Below are 24,711 nucleotides of genomic sequence, written 5' to 3'. Positions count from 1 at the left end.
TTTTGAGACACAGAGAGAGACAGAGCATGAACGGGGGAGGGTCAGAGAGAAAGGGAGACACAGAATCTGAAACAGGCTCCAGGCTCCGAGCTGTCAGCACAGAGCCCGACGCGGGGCTCGAACTCACAAGCCGTGAGATCATGACCTGAGCCGAAGTCGGACGCTTAACCGACTGAGCCCCCCAGGTGCCCCCTGCCTGTATTCTAAGCAATAGGAGAATGGCTTTGCAAGGGAGTGAAGAGATTTGTTGTGCCTCAAGCACCTTATTATAAGCTAAATGTTTCACGTTTGCTGTATTACAGAGTAGGTACAGTACAATTTGGCCTGTTTCATAGATAAAGGAACTCAGTTATGAAGAGGTTAAAAAACATACATTACAACTCTGCCATTCTCATGATTGTTGAGAAGCTGAGATGGAATTATACAGTTTACTACCAAGAAGCCATTCCCACCACCCCAAAACTGTTTGGACAGAGGTTGGTGGCAGAGTCAGGTGATAACTACATTGAACTATAGTCCCAAGTTCAGTAAAGACGAAAATCCCAGAGAGCCACCGTATACAAACGCGACCACGAGTAACGTTACCTCCCTCGAAAACAGTTGAACAGAATCAGGATTTAACCACTTGCACTAAGCCCCCGATCACAACCGAGGGCAAGAAAGAAAAGGCGGGAACCTGGATCTGAGAGGCGTGCAGGTCCATGGTGATGATGTGATCTGCCCCAGCCACTGACAGCATATTGGCCACAAGTTTCGCAGAAATCGGAGCACGGCTCTAAAAAATAAAGGCATAGATTTTATAACAGCAGAAGAGAAGGGAAGAGATAATGTGAACAAAATCAGCATTAACCACTTAACGTCATTTAAGACTTTAATCATTTACATTAATTAATTCTTAATAACAAGGAAGAAACTTACATCATAACAACAAAAGTTCGTCATTCCATTTATTTCACCCAATGTTACCAGCTTGACACTGTGTAGCGAGAACAAGTATCAAAGAAGCAAACAATGAAACAGTCGGTTAAGCATCCAACCTTGATTTCAGCTCAGGTCATGATCTCACGAACGGTGGGATCGAGCCCCATGTCAGGCTCTGCACTGACCACGTGGAGCCTGCTTGGGATTTTTGCTGTACTTCTGTCTCTGCCTCTCTTCTCGCTTCCCTCTCTCTTCTCTTTGTGCTCTCTTTCTCTCTCTCAAAATAAATAAACATTCAAAAAAAGGAGAGAGAGACTGGTTATCATCAGAGGCCCCTTGGAGGAAACTGCTTTTAAGGTGTGGCCAGCAGAGGGGAGAAACCAGTGTTCCAGAAAGAGCAGCACGTGTGACGGCACCGAGGCCAGGAGGTCACATCTGGGGACTGAAAGCTGGGTGGCCACAGGCACTGGTCCAAGAGGGAGTGTAAGGGAATGCTGGCAAGGGAGGCAGGGGCCAGCTGAAAGCCAAGGTCCGGTCTTCAAGAAGACTTGATATACTGCAGCTGGAAGCCGAATGCTGTCACGAATTACTACACGAAAACCAGACTGAAGAAAGAACAACTTCAGGTGATTAAAACTTTGGTTTTTCAAGAAGGGATGCAAGGTGATTTATTGACACTGTATCCTCTTTAAAGTTACCTAACTTCTCCATAGCTGTAGTTCCGCCATCATAAATCCTGGCCAATAACTGTCTACATCAAAAATTATATAAAAGACTACACAGAGACTGAAGCTAGGAAAAGAGGTCAGCATTTTACTGTAAACAGGAATATGCTCATATACCAACCCCTCAAAAAAAAAAATGTATATATAAGCTTAAAAGATTTCATTCAGACTCACCCAATGTTATGTCAATTACACCTCAAACTGGCAACAAGAAAACATTTCAATCACAATAGTAACAAATGAACCATCCCTACAAAATACACAGAGTATAGAGTAGATTCATGTAAAAGCATACACAGGAAGGAATTACATCATAATGTCAACAGATCATGTGTACTTTCTCTGACACACCATACTCTTAAAAAGCAAACAAACATTACTTTATAATAACATACGGTGGACATTCGTAACGGGAATCCCCACAAAAATGGAGTCGGGAGATTTGGGAGGGGGAGCTTTCCCGCCCTCCCACTCCTAGTCAATTGCAGACACAACCAAAGGGGCGGATGTGACCTTGTACAGACTTGACCTTGCACATGGATACTGCTCTGCTACTCCAGAAGGAAGAGGTGCTTTCCCCGTGCCCAGGAAACAGTTCAGAAAATGAGAAGCCACCACTCTTTGAACCCCCAGTTTCCTCCAATGGACTTTTAGTTCCTAAGAGCCCCCCAACTCCCCCCTTGTCTCCTTCAAAAGCCTACCTTTCCTTTATGCCCCGGACTTGCCTACAATCTTGTCACAGCTTCTTTCTTCGCAATTCTCTTTTATTCCTGAATAAACCCATCTGTTGCTGGTAAAATAACTAGCAGTGTCTATTTTTTTTTTTTATATTTATTTATTTTTGAGAGAGCACAAGTGGGGGAGGGGAAGCCAGAGGGAGACACAGAATCTGAAGGAGGCTCCAGGCTCTGAGCTGTCGGCACAGAGCCCGACATGGGACATGAACCCATGAGCCGTGAGATCATGACCTGAGCCGAAGTCGGATGCTCAACTGACTGAGCCACCCAGGAGTCCCTGGCAGTGTCTATTTTTAAGGTTAACGTTACTTCGTGAGCAGAGGGGAGATCCAGAGAGGACCCCCGACAGCTGCGGGGCGGGTGAGCAAACAGGCGCACTACCCACGGAGCAGGTTCGGCCACTGGCCACCGACAAAATCCAAAGGCAGAGGGACGAGCGGTAGTGAAACAAGAAAGGGATTTAGTTGAGCGAAGCCACCACTGGGAAGACAGCGGACCAGCATCTCGGAGACTGTCTGCAAAGTGCCAGGAACACTTCTAGGTTTAAGTAAGGCAAACGCGGGGCAAAGGTGGGGGGTACATGCAGGTGGGTAGTGAAGGTCAGGGCAACCAATCATTTGTCTTGGGGTCCATCACGGGGGTCTTGCTGGCACAGGGAGGTCCTTACTGCTTGAGCGGTAAGTTTGGGTTCCCATCAGGGGATGCTGTGCCCTCAGGGCGTTCTGCCCGAGTTAAGAGAGAAGCTGGAGGGGCGCCTGGGTGGATCAGTTGGTTGAGCGTCAGACTTGGGCTCAGGTCACGATCTCCCGGTTTGTGAGTTCGAGCCCCGCGTCCGGCTTGCTGCTGCCAGCGCAGAGCCCGCTTTGGATCCTCTGTCTCCCCCCTTCTCGCTGCCCCTCCCCCACTGATGCCCTCTCAAAACTAAATAAAACATTAAAAAAATAATAAAACAAAAGAGACAAGCTGGAGAGGAGAACTTAATTAGAAAGTAGACTGAGGACAGAATACAGACGGTTGAAGTCCTCTTTCAGAACCAGGCTGGCCTTCGGTCTGATTTCATTTTCAAAATCAGACTTTCCACTGGAACTGCGCCTCCCAGAGCTGTGCGGGACTTTCATCCGATTCCTTCTGGAACCAGGCTGGCTCCCGAAAACCCTCTAAGAAATGGGATCCCAGTCACCGAAATGTTTTGAGCGCTTTGAGGACACCCACCGCCCCGCCACCCACTGGGACTCTGGCCGGTTTTATGTTTAAGCACTATGGGCCCTCCACACGCACATTGATAAATAAATGGACTGACTTAACCAGAAGTAATTTAGAACTTCAATGGCCACTATGGGGAACTTTCAATCTCCCCAAACTTAATTTTCTCAAAGCTGAATTGGACAACAACCATGGTTCGAAAATGACAAAACTGAATGGGATTTCTATTTTAATTGGTATTTTGAAGCTTCCAAACACTCTCGGGAATGTAAAATTGCCTCTCTCCAAGATACAATTTATAAACTGAAGGAGGCAAACAATTAAAAAGAAAAAAAGGCTTCTGAGGCCTCTTCTCCACCCCGCACCCTCCCACCACCAAATATTCAAACTTAGTTTCGTTGGGCGAAACTAGCCCAGTGGGAAAATCCTGAGCAGGATTTAGACAAACAGACCCCTACCCTTTGGCAAGATGCTAGAAAACTTGCTGGAAATCGCCAGTAAGCAATTATAATGGCTTTTCCTAAGCCTGTTGACTGGAACAAAATTCAGGCTTATACACAGAAGCTTGATGAATCCATTCACGATTATTATAATCGACTCCAAACTATCTTTAAAGAAAATTCTGGTCTTCCTTTAGGTGCTGAATCCATCGGGGTAACATTTAAGTCCATGTTTATGAATCACTGCTCCAGGATCTTTCCCCTTTCGTTAAGATGACCAGGATGGGATGGGCAACTGACCACTTCAGATTCGACTAGCCTGGCAAACTAGCTTGCCTAGGTGAGTCACCTACAAGAAAGAGGGCTAAAATTTTCAATGTTCAGCTCCAACAGATGAAGGCTCCTAAACAAAACCACAAGCGTAGTTTCTGCTACCGTTTCCTTTCCAACGTCCTAATTCCCCATGATGGGTGTAGACAGCAAGATGGAGTCACTCATGTCAAGCAGGAGCCTGTATCCAGCAATGATGCCAACAGTTAAGGGCACTGCAGCTACAAGATTGTCACCAAGACCAGCACCAGCTGACACCCCAAAGCCCCTAACCCGCAGAAGCAGAGTCTGATTTGATAGTCACCCCCCTAGGGGTCATCATGGTCTCCTGGATCCTCAAGATGGGGGTCCCGGGGTCCCAAGGGTGTTTCGTCCTTGAAACTTAAACTATTCATGGCTTTGTCCTTCCTTATTAGTCTATTAGCTAGCTCCTCACCCCTTTGCTGTTCCTAGTCTAACTGCGGGATGGTTCTCATCAGTAAGGTAGGTACCCGTGCAATGGGCGCCCGGGACACGAAGGGCTTTGCCCTTTTCACCATCGTTTTTAGGTATTTACCAGTGCCCGGACCTTTCTTTCTTTCTTTTTTGCAAGCTACTGGCTGCAATTCACAACTTCTGAACCGTGTGCGGCTCTATTTCCCACTTATACCTCGCATGCGTATACAGGTTTTTCCACATTTTCTGTTCGCGTCTTTCTGCCAAGTTCTAGGCTAACTTGGCCAGTAGTGGCATTTATCTTTGCAACGTCCCCAAACGGTTTAATCCTTCTTAACCTTCCAAGTGCCTTTCCGAGGCAATCTCCCCTGGTCTCGGCTGTGACTCAGTTCCCTGCCGACCACACCAACTGTCGCGAGCACGCCGTGAAGGCGCACGCACGAGTTGGGTCTTTGCGCAGCGCCAGCTGTGCTCGGTCCTAAAGCAAGGTGAACGTAATGAGAAAGCGGGTTCGGGATTCCAGACCCAGTGACATTGGAGCCCGTGATTAACTTGGCCTCTTCCCCGCACACGGCGCAGGACCTAGGACGAGGCACGCGACGATCGAGATAACACAGGCGGTAGGAAGTGAACGAGGCCGCCGCCAAGTCCGTGTGCGGGCGCGCAGCTGAGAGGAGGCCCCGGGCCCGGTCCGCGCTCGGCCCTCCCGCTCCTTCTGTTCAAGCGGTGGAGGCTCTCCGTTCTCTTCGGCCCGGAGCCTTCAGCGGCAGCTGCCTTTTCAGGCGCTCAGACGCAGAGGGTCACGTCTGTGGGGCCCGACCACTGCAAAAGCCCTCCCCCTTTTAAAGGGATTTGGTCAGTCCTGGGCGCCTGCACCCCTCCCCTGCTTCTGCTGCTGATCGGTTCTGGGGCGTCGTCAGCCGGTGCCGGTCTCGGGGAGAGCTCACCGTTGTTAGTACCCTCAGCCGTTCGTATCATTGCTCGACGCAGGCCCCTGCCGGACAGGAGTGACTCCGTCTTGCTGTCTACAGTGGGGCTGCCAGGAGCTCCAGGCGTTCTTCCCAATCATCCCTCTTGATCAGCTCGCAGCAACTGGGAAGAAGTCTGTCTCTGTCGTTCCCGACACAGCCGTAAATCAGCCCCTGCCCCGGAGCGCTAAAACACTTCCAACAGTGGGGGTCTCTGGTCAACCTCAACAGGCTCCCATCTCCGAACCGGCTCCCTTTTGTCGAGGCCCTTTTAGAGATATACACCCTTTCTTCCCTGGTTCCTCCACCCCTCCCTACTCATTCACTGGGCCCAGATTTCTTAGAAAAATATGCCGGAATTTCTCTCTCCCAAAAGAGGAAAATAATTCTAGAATTTGAGAGTAGTAACCAAAACAGCCAACGGGGGGAAATCGATGGCCCGTTGGCATCTTTTCCTATGCTCTGTCTCTGATGGCACTGTGGCAGAGGCTGGGGGTACCGATCGCTGATCATTTATTCCTACTGGCTCAGCTACCGTCCTCTTTATGGGCAAAGTCTTCAACGGACACCAGCAGAATCCACAGGGTACCTCCCATCAAGATTCAAACTGATCCCTAGAATTAATAGCCTACACACAAAGAAGCCTTTCAAGGCATCATGCCCACCGCAGAGGATTACAAGGCTCAGGGCCTCATTATCCCCTGCACTGGTCCCTGTAACACCCCAATTCTACCTGTGAGAAAACCCAACGGCCAAGGACAGAACTCTATCCAGGACCTCCGAGCACTGAACAGCACCGGGGTCCCGTGGCACCCCACTGTTCCCAACCCTCACGGGCTACTGACATCCATTCCCAGGGATCTGTTCCCATATGCCAGTTGATAAGGATAGCGAGTATCTTTTTACCTTCATTTGGGAAGGATGGAAACACACCCGGAAAGTAATGCCCCAGGGTTACACAGAGTCCTTAACCCTTCACAAACCTTAAAAAATGATTTGGATGACACAAAGTTTTCTGCCGGCTCTATCTTGTCACAATACACAGGCCCTTTGCTTCTGTCCCCGTTCTCAAACCTCTACCTGGGAAGACAACATCCACCTGTTAAAACCTTTGGCCTTAAAGGGACATGAAAGTCTCCGCAGACAAAAATGACAGTTTGTTCAAACTCAGGCTTTGATATTTAGGGTACACGATCTCAGAACACAGACCAGATTTGGATCCAGGTAGACTCTAAGGCATCCTCAATTTCTCCAAACCTAAAACTAAGTGCCAATCACAAGGCTTTCTTGCACTGGCTGGCTATTGTCGAAACTGGATTCCGAACGTCCCTCGCACGGCTCAGCCTCTGTGTGCTTTACTAAAAAATAACAAACCTAACCCTACTATTTGCAAAGAGGGGGATGACACAGCCCCTTGAGACTTGAAAGCGAAGTCCACCAAAAGCCCCTGCCCTCAGACATCCTAATTAGCAACCTGCCTTTCTGTGAGCAAGAGGTGAGGGGATGCCCTCGAGTCCTCCCCCAACATCACCCCAATGGGTATTACAGCCAACCAGCCCCTCTGGCTGGGGGACAGTCCCCTTGCCCCAGGGTCATTCCTGCCACTGTCCTCTTAGTCCAGGCCACTGATGAAATAGAAAGAGCAAACCTAATAGACACCCCTGCTAACTACTCCTCATCCAAGTAACTCTCACTGCGAGAGCCTTACCTGGGCCACCTTCTCCCCCCCTCCCCTGATGAAGCCCCTCCCAAGTGCCTAAGGCTGACAGATCGCCTTTGGACTCCGGGTGACAACTTATAGGAAACACCTCTCACCGATACACACTTTTCCCAGCTTACTAAGGGTTCTTAAAGAATAAAAATGGGAGGGGCACCTGGGTGGCTCAGCCAGTTAAGTGTCCGACTCTTGGTTTCGGCTCAGGTCGTGATCTCACAAGCCGTGGGTTCAAGCCCTGCATCGGGCTCTTTGCTCTCAGCACACAGCCTGCTTGGGATTCTCTGTCTCCCTCTCTCTCTCTCTGCCCCTTCCCTGCTCATGCTCTGTCTCAAAAATAAACATTAAAAAAAAAAAAAAAGAGTAAAAATGGTAAATACCATGCTGGACATGCTACTACAACTCCCTTTGAAGTCCCTGAGGCCTGTCACCTTTATCTTCAGCTACTTAGGCCAACAAGGCTCACTTACATGCTCTTACTCAAGCCTGTATTTTAGCCGAGGGCAAAACCACAAACATTTATACTGATAGTCAGTATGCCTTTGGGGTAGCTCATGATTCTGGAATGTGACGGCAGCAACAAGGTTTCCTTACCCCCAGCGGGGATGAGATTAAAAATGGCCCCTGCATCCAACCTCTATTGGGTACCATACTTTTGCCGGTAGCTCTGGCTACGAAGGTTCCCAGGGGTTCCAGACGCGACCCCCTGGGGGCCAAGGGATACCACCTTGCTGGTATTTCCACGTGCTGCTCTCAAGGAGACTGACACTCAGACCTCTGGCATGTTCCAAAGGGACGTTCTTTCAAATGACAAATGAGAAAAGTTGACCGGAGATGCCCAACAATTAGCCCCAGAGGAGAGTCAATATCTGGAAAACTAACAACTATCGGTTGAATAAAGAAAGCAAACTCGGGTTTGGACCAAATCACGATCCGGTCCTCCCGGAAATTCTAAAGCTCCCTCTATGTCCCGCCACGCACACATTCAACCATCGGCGTACTGACAGAATGATAGCATTCACGAACCCATATCGATGGGAACATATGAGGAAGGCCGCAAGAAGGGTCTGGTTTACTTGGCTTGTCTCAGTGGACCAACTGAGGTTTGGCAAATGGATTTCACGCAGCTCCCCCCATCTCATGGATAGAAGTATGTTTCAGTCACGGTTTGTATGTTTCCTCACTGGACCGAAGCGTCCCCTGTAGACAGGCCAGTGCCTCTTCTGCGGCTAAAATTTGGTGAGAAAAAATGACTGTGTCTCAGATCGTCCCCCTTTTGGAACTCATACATTGTCACCCTTGGAGACAGAGGAATGACCGTGCATTCTGGCCCCTCCCTCTTTGACCCACAGTTGATAAAAGGAGACATCGTCAGCACCGTAAAGGTCTGGTTGCTTCTATGAAACATACCCATGCTCTGCTAGAGCAATCTTTTCCTGGCGCACAGGAGACAATGATCTTATAACTCCTCACACTTTGCCACCTGGGGGATCTGTCTGTGGGGAAAGACACCGCCTCCACGAAGAGTCTTCAAACTCGTTGGAAAGGCCCTTATCAGGATCTGTTCACCGACCCCTGTGCCGACGCTTAGATCCATGTGACACATCTAAAGAAAGCCCCAAACCCTGACGGGACCTGCATGCCATCTGGTGACATGATTTCCTGGAATCGAAGCCGACAACATCTGGGGAGACTGCTTTCCCAAGCCGTCTGGCCCAGGCCTGTGTATTTTTTTCTCACTGTCACTTCTTTTGAAGAAAGCAAATGCCCTTTATCAGCATTTCCCAATCTCTTCCAAAGGGGGAAACCTCTTTTGATGATGACCTTTCCAGCAACCGCCTCATTTCGATCCAGTGAGCGTTTCCGAAGGGTTAGGAAGCTCAGAATCCACAAAAGCCATTCTTTTGTCTAAACTAGGAACGGACTCTGGATTCTTATCCAGATTCACGGTTTCTGAATCTACAACTTTACGGGCTGTTACTGACAACACACAAGGCTCTAAACAGCTCTTCTGAGAGAACAACAGGGTTTTAAAACGTCCTTAAAGTGTTGCTATTCTCGCAAAAGGGCTCATTGACTACTGCTTCATGGTTACAGGTGGGCCCTAGGTTCCCAAATGCACTCGGTTCTGTGTGCTCTGACAGTAGTTCACGATTTGGGTGCATAGCCACCTCAGCAGATGACTTTCGGGAGGCAACATGACCCCAGGATGGCCTTCACAGCGAGAAACCCTTCTTCCCTAAGTCCAAACAGGGCCTGTAAATATCTTCAGACCCAGGGTTCTGGTTTAGAACCAACATACACTTTGGAACGGTCACGTTGCTTCTGACCGTGCACTTGCTGTCTATCAATCCCCCGCAGAAAGGATGTGCCCCCTAAGCTGATGCTGGCTCAGTGCTGACCGTCTTGAGAAGGTACAGACTTCAGATGGGAAAATGCCTGAGGGCTGTCCCTCCCAACCCTCCCTGTTGCTCAATGTGGCTTAAGTGGTTTCCAACCGCTGTGTACTCGCCCGCCCTCCGAGGTGAGAACGTGACCACCAGAGAAGGTCCTTCCTGGCACCGAGAGATAAAACCACTAAATGCAGAGAACCTGACTGCTGATCTGCGATGCTTCCAAGGAAAGATCCTGATCAAAAGGGGGGAATGTGAACAGCAGTAATGGGAACCCCCACGAAAATGGACTCGGGAGGTTTCGGGAGGGGGAGCTCTCACGCCTTTCCATATGCCTTCTTCATTGCAGACTCAACGGGAAGAGGCAGACTCGACCTTGCACATGGACACTGATTATTCCACTACTCCAGCAGGAGGGAGAAATGTTTTCCTCATCCCTGACAACAGCTCCGCCGATGAAGAGCCACCATACTTCAAACCCCCAGTTTTCTCCAACTGACTTGAAGTTGTTAACTCATCACAACCCAACTACCCCCCTTTGCTCCTTCAAAAGCGTACCTTTCCTGTGTCCTCCAGAATTGCCTACTTTTGTTTGTTTAGTTGTTTAACGTTCATTTATTTTCGAGAGACGGAGAGAGACAGCGCATGAGCAGGGGAGGGGCAGAGAGAGAGGGAGACACAGAATCTGAAGCAGGCTCCGGGCTCCGAGCTGTCAGCACGGAGCCCGACACGGGGCTCGAACTCACAAACTGTGAGATCGTGACCTGGGCTGAAGTCAGACGCTTAACTGACTGAGCCACCAAGGTGCCCTGCCTACGTTTTTTTGTTTGTTTGTTTGTTTGTTTTTTAATTCTTGAATAAACCCACCTTTTGCAGTAAAATAACTGGTAGTTCTACTTTTAAGGTCAGCAATACATATATAACATGCACATACATTCTTTCCAACCTCAAAATGTGAACAGTGGAGGTTTCCAGAAAGTGAAAACATCTAATAACACAAACTCTACCACGTCCAGTTTTCAAGGCTTAGTTATCTGCCTCAATGACTGTGAGAATGATTTAGCTTAACACAATTTCAGGATAATTAGAAGAACAAATTGATCACCGGGACTTCTCTGTAATACAATCTGGTTCTCGATGCTAATCCAAGTGGGGCTCTTCCTACAATTTTATAATGGGCAAAAAAAAAATTCCTCCGTGGTATCTCGCATTTGCTACTTCTGAGATCCAAACCACAGGTCATTTCTAAACTCATACTTTCTGATTTCCTTCTCCAGACCTTGTTTACAAATTTGGGTTTTGTCCTATGAGTTTGGCTCAAGAGCCGACTAAATCTTGCAGGAAAGATTTGCGAGTTAACCGACTTTACAGCCACTATGAGAACAATCAGCATGGCATTTCAACAAAGGTAGCGTTAAGGAACAGCAACCAAAAGTAAAACGTTCAACTCCCCTGATGAAAAATGGAGAAAAGTCAAACATTTTGTGAGGCGGCCCAGCCATGACCAAGATTCTCTGGATGCTCCAGATCTTAATCAACGTATCAGACGCTGCCCTGCTAAAAGCATACATTTGACAAGCGGTAGAAATTTACAAGATTACAGAAACTAACATCAGGATAACTGTGCTCACTTTTTCCAGGTAAAAAAATCGAAACAATTTGATAATTGAAAAGAGAACATAACCTTGAAAATGATTTTGAAAAAAGCCTCAAGTCCTCTATCCTCTCAGATACTACACTTGATCTTAGCCAAAAGGCCAAGAAGCAATCTTCTGCCCTCTCAGATGTAATGATTTCCAGCTTTGCCCACGTCATACTGTTTTTACCAGGGAAGGAAACTAGCAATTATTGAGTGTCCACCACAGCAGGCGTCGGCCAAGTGCGGCCCAGGAGACAAACCCAGGCTGTGGTCTGTTTCTGCACAACCTATGAGCTGAGAATGGGTTTTACGTTCTTAACAGGTTGAAAAACAATCCAACGAAGAACACTTTGTGATGTCTGAAAGACACATGAAATTCATAGAGCAATGTCCAGCAACAAAATTTTATTGGAACACGGACACATAGCCCTTCATCTACATATCATATATGGCTGCTTTCATGCCAAAATGGTGGAGCTGACCAAGAGATCTGGTGGTCCACCGAGTGTAAAAATTTGACACCCGGCTCTTTTTGGAAAAAGTCTGTCTACCCACATGTTTATTATATGCTAAGTACTTCAGAAAAAGTAGCCAGTACTATCCTTAATATACAGGCGAGCTAAAAACTGAGAGTTTAAGCTACTGTTACAAAGGACGAAAGGAGTCAATGGTGGTACTGAAATTCAAACCTGAGTCCACTTGATTCCAAGGTTGTGACCCCAGAGCTCAGACTACAATACACCAGGCATTTTCCAATTACTACATCGGCTTCATTTCTCCGTGTTAGCAGCTCATTGTGCTGATGTGTAATGGCTTACGAAACCGTAAGTTTTCCTTCACTGTCTGAGCTAGTCCCTGGCTTTTTGCACATACAGATGAAACCAAAAATAAAATTTTACAGGTGTGTGGGCCTTGCTTCAAAAGAAGCAGGAAGATTAAACATCATGAAGCAGGTTTTGAATTAGGGTGAAAGGCTGGGGCGGGGCGCCTGGGTGGCTCAGTCGGTTAAGCGTCCGACTTTGGCTCAGGTCATGATCTCACGGTTCGCGAGTTCGAGCCCCATGTCGGGCTCTGTGCTGACAGCTCAGAGCCTGGAGCCTACTTCGAATTCTGTGTCTCTTTCTCTCTCTGCCCCTGCCCTGCTTGCACTCTGTCTCTGTTTCTCAAAAAGTGAACAAACATTTAAAATATATATATGTGTGTGTGTATACACACACACACATATATACACACACATATATATAAAGCTACAGCCTATATATATATATATATATATATATATATATATATATATAGGCTTCTTTGCACATAACTCTGAATAGGTCAATTACACAGAATTTCATCGTGTCTCAGACATCATGGGTAGCACAGTCCTATGGGAAGGAAAAGGACTAGAGAAACCCAGTGGGCTGGATGCAGCCCAGGGATCCCCCCGTGGCTGAGGAGAATTTTCTTTCTGAGCCCAGAAAGCAAAGGTGGCCCATGACTTCCCGTCACATTCAAACACTGTAGGGCCTCTAGCCGATCTAAGCAAAGCGAAAAGTGGGGAAAAGGGTTTTCCCACATTCGGGGTCTCATCGCTCAGCCCAGTTCCTGGTAAATGAAGTTTGCTCACGGGCTCAGGCCACTTCCCTCAGGCACTTCTGAATCCCTTGGTACGCTCCTTCTAAGGAGGTTTCATGGAGATCAGAGAAGCCAAGAAAAGACAGAGCAGAGGTTGGAGGGATGTGGCCTTGAGCCAAGGAGCGAGGCCACCCCCAGAAGCTGGAAGAGGCAGGCAGGATCCTTCCCTGGAGCCTGCAGCCGGCACAGCTCTGTCACACCTCGGTTCTTGACCTCCGGCCTCCAGGACGGCAGGAGAAAACATTTGGGTTGTTTTAAGCCCCCCAGTTTCTAGTAATTTATTACAGCAGCAAAAGAAACCGGACGCCAACAACCGTCCGCGATTCCTTCTTTTCTAGTAAGTTATCTCTAACAATAAGCCACACAATTTCTGAACTCAGGCCTCCCTCCGCTGCTCTCCGTGCAGTCTCTCAATGGCTATCCACATCCCTGCCTGTGCGTTGTTGACAATGAACGTCTTATCTCTTCCATCAGCAGTTAAGCTTGGCCAAGCGTGGAACTGTCCAATGGGGTTAAAAACTAAAAACAGCTTTTATAAAAACCTAAAAAAAAAAAAAAAAAAAAAAAAAGGGCGTCTGGCTGGTTCAGTCAGAAGAGCACGCGACTCTAGACCTCAGGGTTGTGAGTTCGAGTCCCACACGGGGTGCAAGATTACTTTAAAAATAAATTTAAAAAACACAAGGAAACACTAAAAATAGGTACCAGGTTGTTTCAAGACACACACTTACAACCATGTGATGCAGACGGCATGAAAGGAAACAGGTGTGCAAAATGGCCCCAAACGGAACACGCACCCAAGTGTCCCACACCAGGAGACAGGGTAAAGAGTGAGGCAGGTGCCACAGAAGAGGTAAACCCGCTAGTGTCTGAGCAACTCTGTAGGGCTGTCCTCGTCAGCACGGTGGGGGGATGGGGGGCACCACTGGCAGAGGCCGGAGGCCAGGAGTGTGGTCACACCCCCCGGAAAGCAGGAGACGGGCGCACACAAAGGACCAGGGCCAAGCAGTGCCGGTCTGTCTACACGACAAAGAGTTCATTATGAATGAACGTGAGCAACACAGTCTGAAAAACACAACCTTGGAAACAGAAGTACCGGCAAACTGGATGCTCGCAGGCAAAACGTGCCGCAGTCTCGACTGGTATCAGTGAAGGAAAAGTTAGGGCTATGTGCATGCGGGACAGGGGCCGCGTAACAATGAAAGCAATCATTTACCCAAGAAGATACAATGCACTGCTTATCTTAGCACTGAATGCCAAAGCAAAAGGAGAACCCGATTGCAAATCGCAGAATACCGAATTTACTAAACTTCTTGCTACACAGACGAGAAACAGCAGAACATCATTGGCTCCTTTGTGATATGGACAAAAGTGAAGACGCTAACAGTCCCATGGAAACGCACAAATGGGAGGAATACCTAAGACAAGAGATCATACTTAGGGGACAAAAATGAACGGAAGTTTAGTAGCTAAAGATGCAGACAGAGAAACTTCACAGCAGCACATGCGACTTAAGGTTCTCGCTGCCCTCAGCTAAAGCTACATCACAAAGTGATACAGACACACGGTCACGACGTCACACACACCCACTCTCATGACCAGCCACTTGTTTTTGTGCTGCTTGTGAGGTAGTAATGGTTTTTACAGGACTAAATGGCTGGATGAAAAGAAAAAAAAAAAAAACAAAAACAAAAGAAGAACGTTTTATGGCAAGTGACAATTATATGAAATTCACATTTCAGTCTCCATAAATAAAGGTTGCCCTGGAATCCAGCCACACCCGCCATTTACAACCCAAGTTCAGCTGCTGCCACAGAGACCAGACACCCCTTTACAGAAAAACGATGCTGACCCCTTCTAATCGATACAGGGTAAATCATATCTAACTGCAGAATCGAGTTCTGGAGATCAAATTTCTAGAGAGAAATTAACAGACAGCTGTATTCAGCATGGGGCCTGGGAACCACATCTGAAGAGGCATTATAATTTAGGGGGACCTCAGTATGGGAATTCAAATTTATAAAGGAATTTTGGGGGCACCTGGGTGGCTCAGCCGGGTAAGCCTCAGACTCTCGATTTCAGCTCAGGTCACGATCTCATGGTTCGTGGGATCAAGTCCCATGTCGTGTTCCATGCTGACAGTGCTGAGCCTGCTTGGGATTCATTCATTCATTCATTCATTCATTCATTCATTCTCTCTCTCTCTCTCTCTCTGTCTCGCAAAATAAATACATAAACATGAAAAACAACTTTATAAAGGGATTTTTTTCATATATGAGAGAATCTTGTATGCTGTTTGGAAATCTGTGTTGTTTCAGAAAATAAATTAGGGTGATAAATGGAGGTGTATCGGGGGAACCCTTCTCGTGATTAGTCACCGTATCACAGAACAGCCGTGTGTCTTGCAAAATGGAAGGATTCACACGGAACCCGAATGAACAGCTACCTATTCGTAAGATATAAAGCAGATAAATGCTTAGGGGTTGACCCCTATCGTGGTTTGAGTGATATCCCCCTAAAACTCGTCTACCCAGAGCCTCAGAATGTGACCTCATTTAAAAATAGGGTGTTTGCAGGGGCGCCTGGCTGGCTCAGTCAGAAGAGATTGCGACTCTTGAGCTCGGGGTCATGAGTTCGAGCCCCACCTTGGGTGTAGAGATTACTTAAAGAGAATTTAAAAATAACAATAAAAAAAAATAAAAATAAAAATAAAAATAGGGTGTTTGTAGATAGAAGTAAGGCAAAGATCAAAATGAGATCACTCTGGATCAGGATGGGTTCTAACCCAACGACTGTCCTTTTATAAAAGAGGAAAAGTACACACGGACACAGGGAAGAAGGCCATGTGAAGAAAGAGGCAGAGGTGAGAGTGACACTTCCAGAAGCCGAGGAATGCCAGGAGCCACCGGAAACCGGAAGAGGCAAAGAAGGCTTCCCGCACGGAGTATCCAGAAGGAGCGTGGCCCTGCCGACACCTTGTTCTCTGACGCTTGGCCTCCAGAATGGTGACAGAACACGTTTCTGTTGTTTTAGGCCACCCAGCGTGTGGTGATGTTACACGTGTGTTACAGCAGCCATGGGAAACTAATACAATCCCTTCTAAAGCTCGCCAGAAATTCCAACTTCTCTCTTTGTCCTCAAAGGCAAGGTCTAGATCTTTAATTTCTTCTAGAAAACCACAAAGCCTCCTCTAGTGCTAGTGTTGCTAAAAGAAAAATTCAACGATGTTAACCTTCGTTCTTCTTGAACGGTTACAAAGAGGTAACGGTGTATCTTTTTAAATTACATGTTTTATCTTGAGAGAGCTGTAGACTCACCTCAATTCAAAGGTCCCACTGTGCCCTTTACCCAGTTTGGGCTCATGGGAACATCTTGCAAAACTATAGTATAGAATCACAACCGAGATACTGGCGTTGATATGCTCCAGCGATGTGATTCCCGTTCCCCAGTTTTCTGTACTCAGTGGGTGGCATTATTTAGTTCTACCCACCACCATCGAGATAGACAACAATTTTGTCACCAGGGCTATATGGTATTGTAACACATGCAAAAATAGGCCTTATCTGTACGTAGATCTGTAAATATTAACGTAATGGCTGGTTCAAAGACAAACCTTTGAAAAGCCAGGATGAGATACCATATTTACACAGTCCTTAAAATAGAAAGCAAATGTTTCCCAGATACTCTGAGTTACTATGGGAGGGGAGGAAAAAAGGCTGATGTTCACCCAGAGCGGGTTCCTCCAACAGGACCCAAATCTCCTACCTTGTCCTTTTTGTCTTGTCGAGCATACGGAAAACACGGGATCACGGCAGTCACCCTGGAAGACGATGCGATCTTACAGGCGTTGATCATGATGAGAAGCTCCATGAGGTTGTCATTGATTTCTCCACAGCCACTCTGGATGATATAGACATCTTCGCCCCTCACGCTCTCACCGATCTCGACGCTGGGAAAAGAAAAATGCCATCTGTTAATAGCCAAGTATATTTGCTGTCTTCGAGGTCCCCTGGAGCTCCGTTAGGTATGATAAGTGGCCAGGATTCACCATACGCATCGGTGTCCAGGGTACGATCAGGGGGCTGGTCACACGGGCTCCATCTGCCCGGCACGTACCAAAGTTCCGGACCCCCAGGTGTTCCGCACTAACCACACTGTTCATACAGGTTAGTAGGGTGAGCTGTTCGTATCTGGGAATGGGGGGAGCCGTTTCCAAAATGAAGTTCCCAAAGGCTAGCTGAGGACCACCTTGTGAGCAGAACTTTTCATGTAGGAGAGGGTCCACTATGCTCGTTAGAAATAGGTCTCAGTCCTGTTACATGGACTTCTTTCTGCTAAATAGTATATTGAGTTTTTACTTTTATTAAAGTTACATATACACACTGCTTAAAAAATTCAAGTCATTCTGGGGGCGCCTGGGGGGCTCCGTCAGTTAAGCGTCTGACTCTTGATTTCAGCTCAGGTCATGATCTCAGGATCTCAGCTGACAGTGCGGAGACTGCTTGGGATTCTCTGTCTCTCTCTCTCAAAATAAATTAAAAAAACAACAACAACAACAAAACAAAGTGAAGTCATTCTGTAAGCCTTGTAACAAACATTCCAGAGGCAACCAATTTGGACTCTTGGTATGGTTTTTAGGCATTTCCCTTCAAGCCTCCAACTAGTAAGTTTGTATAGCTTCATTTTGATTTTTCATTTTAAGCATCACGTGTGGTCACCGTGCTATGAAGACGAGGACAGAAGTCTATCCCCACCCCCCCCCCCACCTCCCATTGCCTGTAACACCTGCAGCCTTCTGGTCCCACCATCCCAACGGAGATCAATACTCCAACCAAATACGACAGCTACTGTTAACTGTGTAAGTGCTACTCAGAGCCGAGCCACAAAGTAAACTTCAATCCAAGTTTCTATTTCCCTTTTACACACAACTTTCGGTGCTTTGTTCTCCCTGGAGTGTATTGTCCTACCTTTTCACCTGCTAAGTTTTCTGAGTAGTGAATCCAAATTCCGGCCTAAACGCTTGGCTGACAGTCTACATTCCCACCGTGTCAGAGGCCCCAAGAGTGACATCCATGTCACTGGCCCACCCGTGTTCGTCCCGTCGCCGGCTGAGCCAGGTTCTCTCTGCCCGTGCACAGATGCCACCCCCCCCGGGGGGGGGGGAATCCCACCACCCCTCTCCCACACATCATTGCCCTCTTTCTGTATCCTCTTTCTTGCTGCACTTTGGTTGGCATCCTCCAGTAGCTTCTGGAGAAAGAGTGAAGAGGGGCTTCAAAAGTCTTTGAAAGTTGCATGTTGGACAATTTCTGTTTTGTGGGCGGAGAATCCTGAGCGCTCAACACGCCCGCAGGCCAGCCCGTCCCTGGCACGTGCCGGGGCACGTCCTTCACAGCACTGCCAGGCGCCCGGGAGACCTTCAGCTCTGCTACGATGCTGGGTTTGAAAAGCCTAATCTTCTTCCAAGTGATACCTCAGGAACAATGCGAGCCGAACGCGAAGGCTGCGTTGGCTTGCCCACTGTCTTTCATCCCGAGATAAGACTGCAGCAAACTGGACGGCGCCCAGCTGGATGGAGAAGCCGCTCAAGAAATCCTCCCGCGATGCCGCCGCCGCCCCGCCTCCCCAGGACAACGGCCACACCCGCCCGCATCTGGTATCACCACTCGACATACCACTTCAGACTCCCTCCATCGCCTCACGAGAACCCCAAAGCTACAGCACCCCCCCCCCCGGACTCATTTCCCCAAGGAAAGGGCCATACTTGCGACAGCGCTTACGCTAAGCCTGTAATGTGTATAAAGTGCTTTACCATTTCTATGACATTTGCGTCTTTTTAAAACGTTGTTGAAGTTTTGATCACTGCACCCCCATCCAACCCCATTTCCCCCATAAGCCCTGTGGTCTTTATTGTAGGACTCTGCACAGCACGATGATTTTTAGGAAAGCATTCCAGTAAGACCAGCTGCAAAGGGGCTCCCTCTAAAAAGAAATATCGTGAATCTTATTTTAAATGACAACTAGACCCAATCATATTGTTTTCTCTAAAGAGCCGATTCTTTCTTAAAAATAAAAAAAAAATTTGGAATCCATGCAGTAGTCTATTGAGTCAACAGAAGCTTCTACCCAACCTCAACTAGAATAATCGGAACACAGGGGCGCCTGGGTGGCTCAGTCGTTTGAGCACCCGACTTCGGCTCAGGTCATGATCTCACGGTCTGTGAGTTCGAGTCCCACGTCAGGCTCTCGAAACACAAAAATGAAGGCTTTCAAGTTGAGCCGATCTGAAAATGACTTTTGGTAACAGTGGAAAATGATGACCCACTTCAAGTTGAACCAGTCTGACACCACCCCCAGGGTGAGAGAGACACAATTCTATGTGCTCCCTCCTATTTCGAGTTCTAAGGGGCTAAATGTAATTCCTGTGTGAGCATCCTCTCAACTGTGGAATCAAGTCAATTTGGAAATCGGCGCGGTAGGCAGAATGGCCCTGCAAAGAGGTCTATGTCCTAAGCCCCAGAATCCCTGAAAATGTTAGTTCCATGGCAAAGGGGAAACAAGTCGGCAGATGGAATTATGGTTACTCATCAGCGGACCTGAAAATAGGGGGATTTTCCTGGAGTATTCCAGCTGGCCCAATGCAATCACAAGGGTCCTTGAAGATGGGAGAGGGAGACACATGAGGACTGAAGCAGCATCAGAGAGATGCTACGTTGCTGGCTTTGGAAGACGGAAGAAGGAATCAAGGGCCACAGGCAGCCTCTAGAAGCTGAGAAAGGCAAGGGAACGGCTTCTCCCCTCGAGCTTCCAGAAAGGACTGCAGTGACCCGTGACAGACCTCTACCCCACACAACCGGAAGATGTGGCAGCGACCCAGAGGGCACAGGCCTGCAAAGCCTAAACCACTTACCGTCTGGCCTGTTACAGAAAAAACTTGCTACCCTCTGGTGTTACGATGCTTTATCCCAAAAGACCTGCTTCTTTGGCCTATTTTTCTTGGGGAACCTCAGGGCCCGCATGACCAGCAGTCCGGCAGAGGCTGAAAAAAATCCTATCACCATGGCAACTTTTCTTCCTGCTTCTACTCCTAAAGATGATCACGACCAATCTTTAGTGTAGGGGCTTAATTTCAAACACTTGTGGCCAGAAGGCAGCATCCGTTTGCCATTCAGATGGAGAATCTTCACCGATCCGCCAATAAGAAGGCAGATGAGTTTATCTGACTCAACAATGAGTGAGTGTGCTCATTGATGAAAAGGCGGCTGCAGAGATGCTTTGAAACTCTTCCCATCAAGAAGGGGATTGGCGCCTGGGTGGCTCAGTCGGTTAGGCAGCCGACTTCAGCTCAGGTCAGGATCTCACGGTCTGTGGGTTCGAGTCCTGCATCTGGCTCTGTGCTGACAGCTCGGAGCCTAGGGCCTGCTTCAGATTCTGTGTCTCCCTCTTTCTCTGCCCCTCCCCCCCCCCCACTTGCTCTCTCTTTCTCAAATAATAAACATTAAAAAAAATTCTAAAAAAAAAAAAAAAGGGGGGGGGGGACTGGATTTGGGAGGACTCTGCCCGACAACCGATTGTGACAGAGGTGACAATGCACTGACTTCAGAGTCCAGACCTTAAGAGACTGGCTGCGGCCACTTCCTGCCTCCCGTGCTGTGGGAAAGCTCAAGCAGCCGCGTGGAGAGGGACTGAGCTTTCGGCCCAAGCTCCCAGGCAAAAGCACCAAATCACCAGCCGTGTGAGCGAGCTGTCTTCAAAGTGGACCCGCCACCCCCAGTTAACTGCCCCAGATGCCAGCACACGGGGTGCTGCCCGGGCTGTGGGTGTGGGAGTGAAATAAACAATTGCTGTCTTAAGCTGTTGAATTCCGGGTGACTTGTGACACAGCAATAGATAACCAGAATGTGGGGTCTCTCGGTATCAGCGAACGACCCTGTGGGCAGGTTAAGTGACCGGGGCTAAAATGTTAGAACAGACCCGCAGACACCTTCACGGTGGAACTTCAGTGGTCTATAGCGAAGCTGGGGCGGGCATCTCTCTGCTGTACCTCAAATGATTCAGAGATGAGAAGGGAAAATCAGGAGGCCCTGTGTGTCCGATGAGGTGGGGGGTGGGGGTGGGCATGCCCAGCTGGCTCGGTTGGTGGAGTGGGCGACTCCTGATCTCAGGGTTGTGAGTTCGAGCCCCATGTAGAGACTCCTTACAAAAAAAAAATCGTAAAAAAAAAAAAAAAAGTGGGGAACGGAAGGAGTGATAAGCAGGACATCAAAGCAGATTTCTGGTCCCAGCTGAGGGGAGACGTTCAGGAAGGGGCGTCTTAGGTGAGCTGAATCATTTTTCTCTTCCTTTTACCCTGTGTCTCATCCCTGGGACCACACAGTAAAAACCAGATCACTAGTACAACAGCTAGTATAGACAGGACTGTTTGTACAAATCAACCCCTGGGCCTAGACAGTTTATGGGAAGGAGAAAAGTCAGGAAGCTAACGTTTTATATTCTAAGTACTAAAAACATATAATATTGAGGCACCTGGGTGGCTCAGTCGGTAGAGCGGGAGACTCTTGATCTCCGGGTCATGGGTCTGAGCCCCACCTTGGACGTAGAGATTACTTAAAAAACAAAACAAACAAAACAAAAAACATATAATCTGACTGTAGAAGCAATTCCCAGAGATCCTGTTTCGTGGTTTTCCAGACCTCACGATTTCTACTTATCAGGTGGTGGTGATAAAATACTGGAAAGCAAATAAAACGGAGTTAAAACAAACATACAAACAATCGTACTTCAATGCCTGAATGAGTTGCACCCAACAGTACATCCAGTATTTGGAACAGAAATCCAACAATGACTTCACGACGGACTTCCGAGCTAGATTTGCGGCTCTTCGGCGGCACAGGATCACGTTGCACGGAGATAACACAGGAGGGCAACAAATTTGCTTTCAAAATCTACTTCGCCCAGACATTTCTCCCCTACTTACACGACGCCAGCTCTTGAACAGAAACTATCACCCCAGTCTTCTTAGAGCTCCTGAGACCTAAATAGGACTGGCCAGACATCACAACATTCAAACCTAGCTACGCTCTCCTTTTCCAGAGCCCTCCAGGGCTTCTGTATGAAACTCCACAAAGCGGAAATCTTTGGCTGAAGGACTCCTGGCATTTATGCCACCTGTTACCCATTCCTAAACGTTTCTTCACTTACAGAATCAACAGGACTACGTGTTGCGATTTCCCACCCGCAAGAAGGGGCTTCATATAGCCTAAAAAGTTGACTCGACACACACCATTTTCCCCGTATGTATTAACAGAACTCCCCAGGAGCTCAGAAATTTTTGACTAAGCCAAAGGCCGTCAAGGTTTTCTCCCATGCTTTCTTCTAGAAATGCTTAGTTCCAGGTTTTACATTTTAAGTCTGCAATCCCTCTCAGGTTCATTTTTGACATGGTGGGAAGTATAGATGGGGGACTGTTGTTTTTTTTTTGCTTTTGTTTTTTGTTTGTTTGTTTGTTTCTGGCAGCCTGCATCAATTGTTCCAGAATCGCTTGCTGAAAGTGTTGGTTGAACTGGATCTTTGCCAAAGATACATGACTTAGTGTGTACAGGGCTAAGCATTTAAGGGGGAGAAGAAAAACAGAGCAATTTGAAATTGTTCAAAGAGCTGGGTGGACTCAGGCAGGTGGAAAACGGGGCCCCTGTCGCGCTTCCGAGGGTGGCCACCAGCCTGACGTCACTGAACAGAGGTGACCGCATCTCCTGGACCTGAGACACAGGTGGCAGTTACGCCCGAACCACGCGTGGCCTTGCTGCTGGAGACAGCAGAGTCCCAGGCCTACGCAGAGGATGAAAGTGTGTCGTGTTTGGGGCAGAAAACTGAAGAGGACGCTCAGGGGCACCAGCACGTGCCCTCTGGAGCTCTCACGCTCTCCAAGCCCTCCGCACAGACACCCCCTCTGGCTAACCCAGACTTCTGCACCCCGGCTGCTCCGGAGGGTCACCCGGGAGCTTTTACAACACCCACGCCCCCCCCCCGGCCCCGCCCGCCGCGGGGATCGGAGCTCCCGGGCAGGGAGGGGACGCGGCTTTCGGACGGGCCCCAGGTGGATGCAGGGCACAGGCGGGCAGAGGGCGTGGGCGGAGCCGGGTAGAGGACCGGCCAGGCGCGGATCCGGGAGCACCGGGCGAGCACACCCAGAGGCGTCCGTCGCCGCGTGCCCTGCACCCAGGCGGTTCCCGCCGGCTGCGCCCACCTCTCCTCGACGCTGGTGACCGCCCCGAGGTCGCCCTTCCGGGCCCCGGGCCGCCCTCCTCCGCGTCTCCTGGGCGCCGCAGCGGTGGCGCGGAGGCCGCGTCGTGGCCGTCCCGCCCCGGAAGGGGGAGCGGGCGGCCGCGGAGTGGTCCGGGGTGCGGAGCGGAGGGTGGGGGGCGGGGGGGCGGCGACGGGCCCGGCCCGGCCCCGCAGCCGCGCGCCCGGCGCCCTCCCCGGCCCGGCCCGGCCCGGCCGCCGGCGCGGCCCCCACCTGGTCTCCTGGTTGCTGAACTTCTTAGTGACCACCTTGCCCAGCTCCAGGCCCAGGCGGTCGGCCACGCGCTGGGACAGGTCCTGGTGCGAGCTGCCGCTGAAGAGCACGATGTTGGGCATGGCGGAGGCGGCAGTGGCACCGGAGGCTGCGACGCGAGCGGGAAAGCGCGGCTGTCGACCAAGGGAGGAGCGGAGTGGAAAGTAGCTGGAGGGGGCGGAGCTGCAGGGGCGGAGTCGGAGCCGGGCTCGCGGGGGCGGGGCTTGGTGGACCCGGAGCGGGGCGGCGGAGCCGGAACGCGCCGCGGCGGGACCCGGGGGGAGGAGGAGGAGCTGGGGGAGCTGGAGGGAGCGGAGCTGGGGAGGAGGGGCTGTAGAGGGAGAGCTCTCGGCCCCGTTCTAGACCTTCCCGTCCAGCCTCGAGAGGGAGGGCCAATGAGCCCGATTAACTGGGCACCGCGGGCGGGTGCGGGAAGAGGCTGTGGACGTACCTAGCAACCGGGAGCGAGCCCCCCAACACGGAGTACCCCCTTACCCATTGCAGACGACTGGTGTTCAGCTCCAGGGATCTGTAAAACTCTGACCCGCGGGGCCGGATCCCCCTCGCTGCCTATTTCTACCGGAGCGCTAAACATGGTAATTACACATGAACATTTGCAATCTGTGTGATCGTACCTGTCCTGCCATCGCACCCCAGTTAAGAAAAATAGTATCCCCTTAATAAATAAATAAATAAATAAATAAATAAATAAATCCTTTCCTCTCTTTAGTAGGTGCGTACTGCAAAAAGCTGTACTAAATTATTTTTATTTTTTGTATTTTGTCCATGAAACCACTGTGAAAATTTGTTGTCTCTCTTGTTGTGTGAGTACCTACGTAATAACCTCTCCATTTTGCCTCGTGGCCCGCAAAGCCTAAATTATGTACTATCTAGTCCTTAGTCAAAATTCGCTGGTGCCTCAACTGCTACAAAATTGCCCGCTGCCCTTGAAAAAAGCCGCCAATGCCAGTGGCCATCTGAGACCTGACCACACATGGAGGGGCAGGGTTACTCTGCATGCTGATGGTGAA

At 49.1% G+C, this 24,711-nt stretch overlaps 1 protein-coding gene and 1 pseudogene across 1 annotated transcript in view; both read right to left on the bottom strand.

The window, feature by feature from the left end:
- PRPS2 (phosphoribosyl pyrophosphate synthetase 2) overlaps window positions 1-23,832 on the bottom strand; it is a 35,724-nt gene extending 11,892 nt beyond the window's left edge. The window contains exons 1-3 of the mRNA XM_042974167.1: window positions 23,642-23,832; window positions 16,891-17,074; window positions 677-775 (exon numbers count right to left, since the gene is read on the bottom strand). Coding sequence (XP_042830101.1) covers window positions 677-775; window positions 16,891-17,074; window positions 23,642-23,763 — 405 coding nt within the window. The 5' untranslated portion in view covers window positions 23,764-23,832. The remainder of the gene's footprint in view (window positions 1-676; window positions 776-16,890; window positions 17,075-23,641) is intronic.
- On the bottom strand, window positions 11,483-11,635 carry LOC122235641 (annotated as a pseudogene).
- Window positions 23,833-24,711: the final 879 nt, after the last annotated feature.

The sequence above is a fragment of the Panthera tigris genome, chromosome X (genome assembly GCF_018350195.1).
Source record: "Panthera tigris isolate Pti1 chromosome X, P.tigris_Pti1_mat1.1, whole genome shotgun sequence".
Lineage (NCBI taxonomy): Eukaryota > Metazoa > Chordata > Mammalia > Carnivora > Felidae > Panthera > Panthera tigris.
This window is presented reverse-complemented; position numbering and strand designations above follow the sequence as displayed.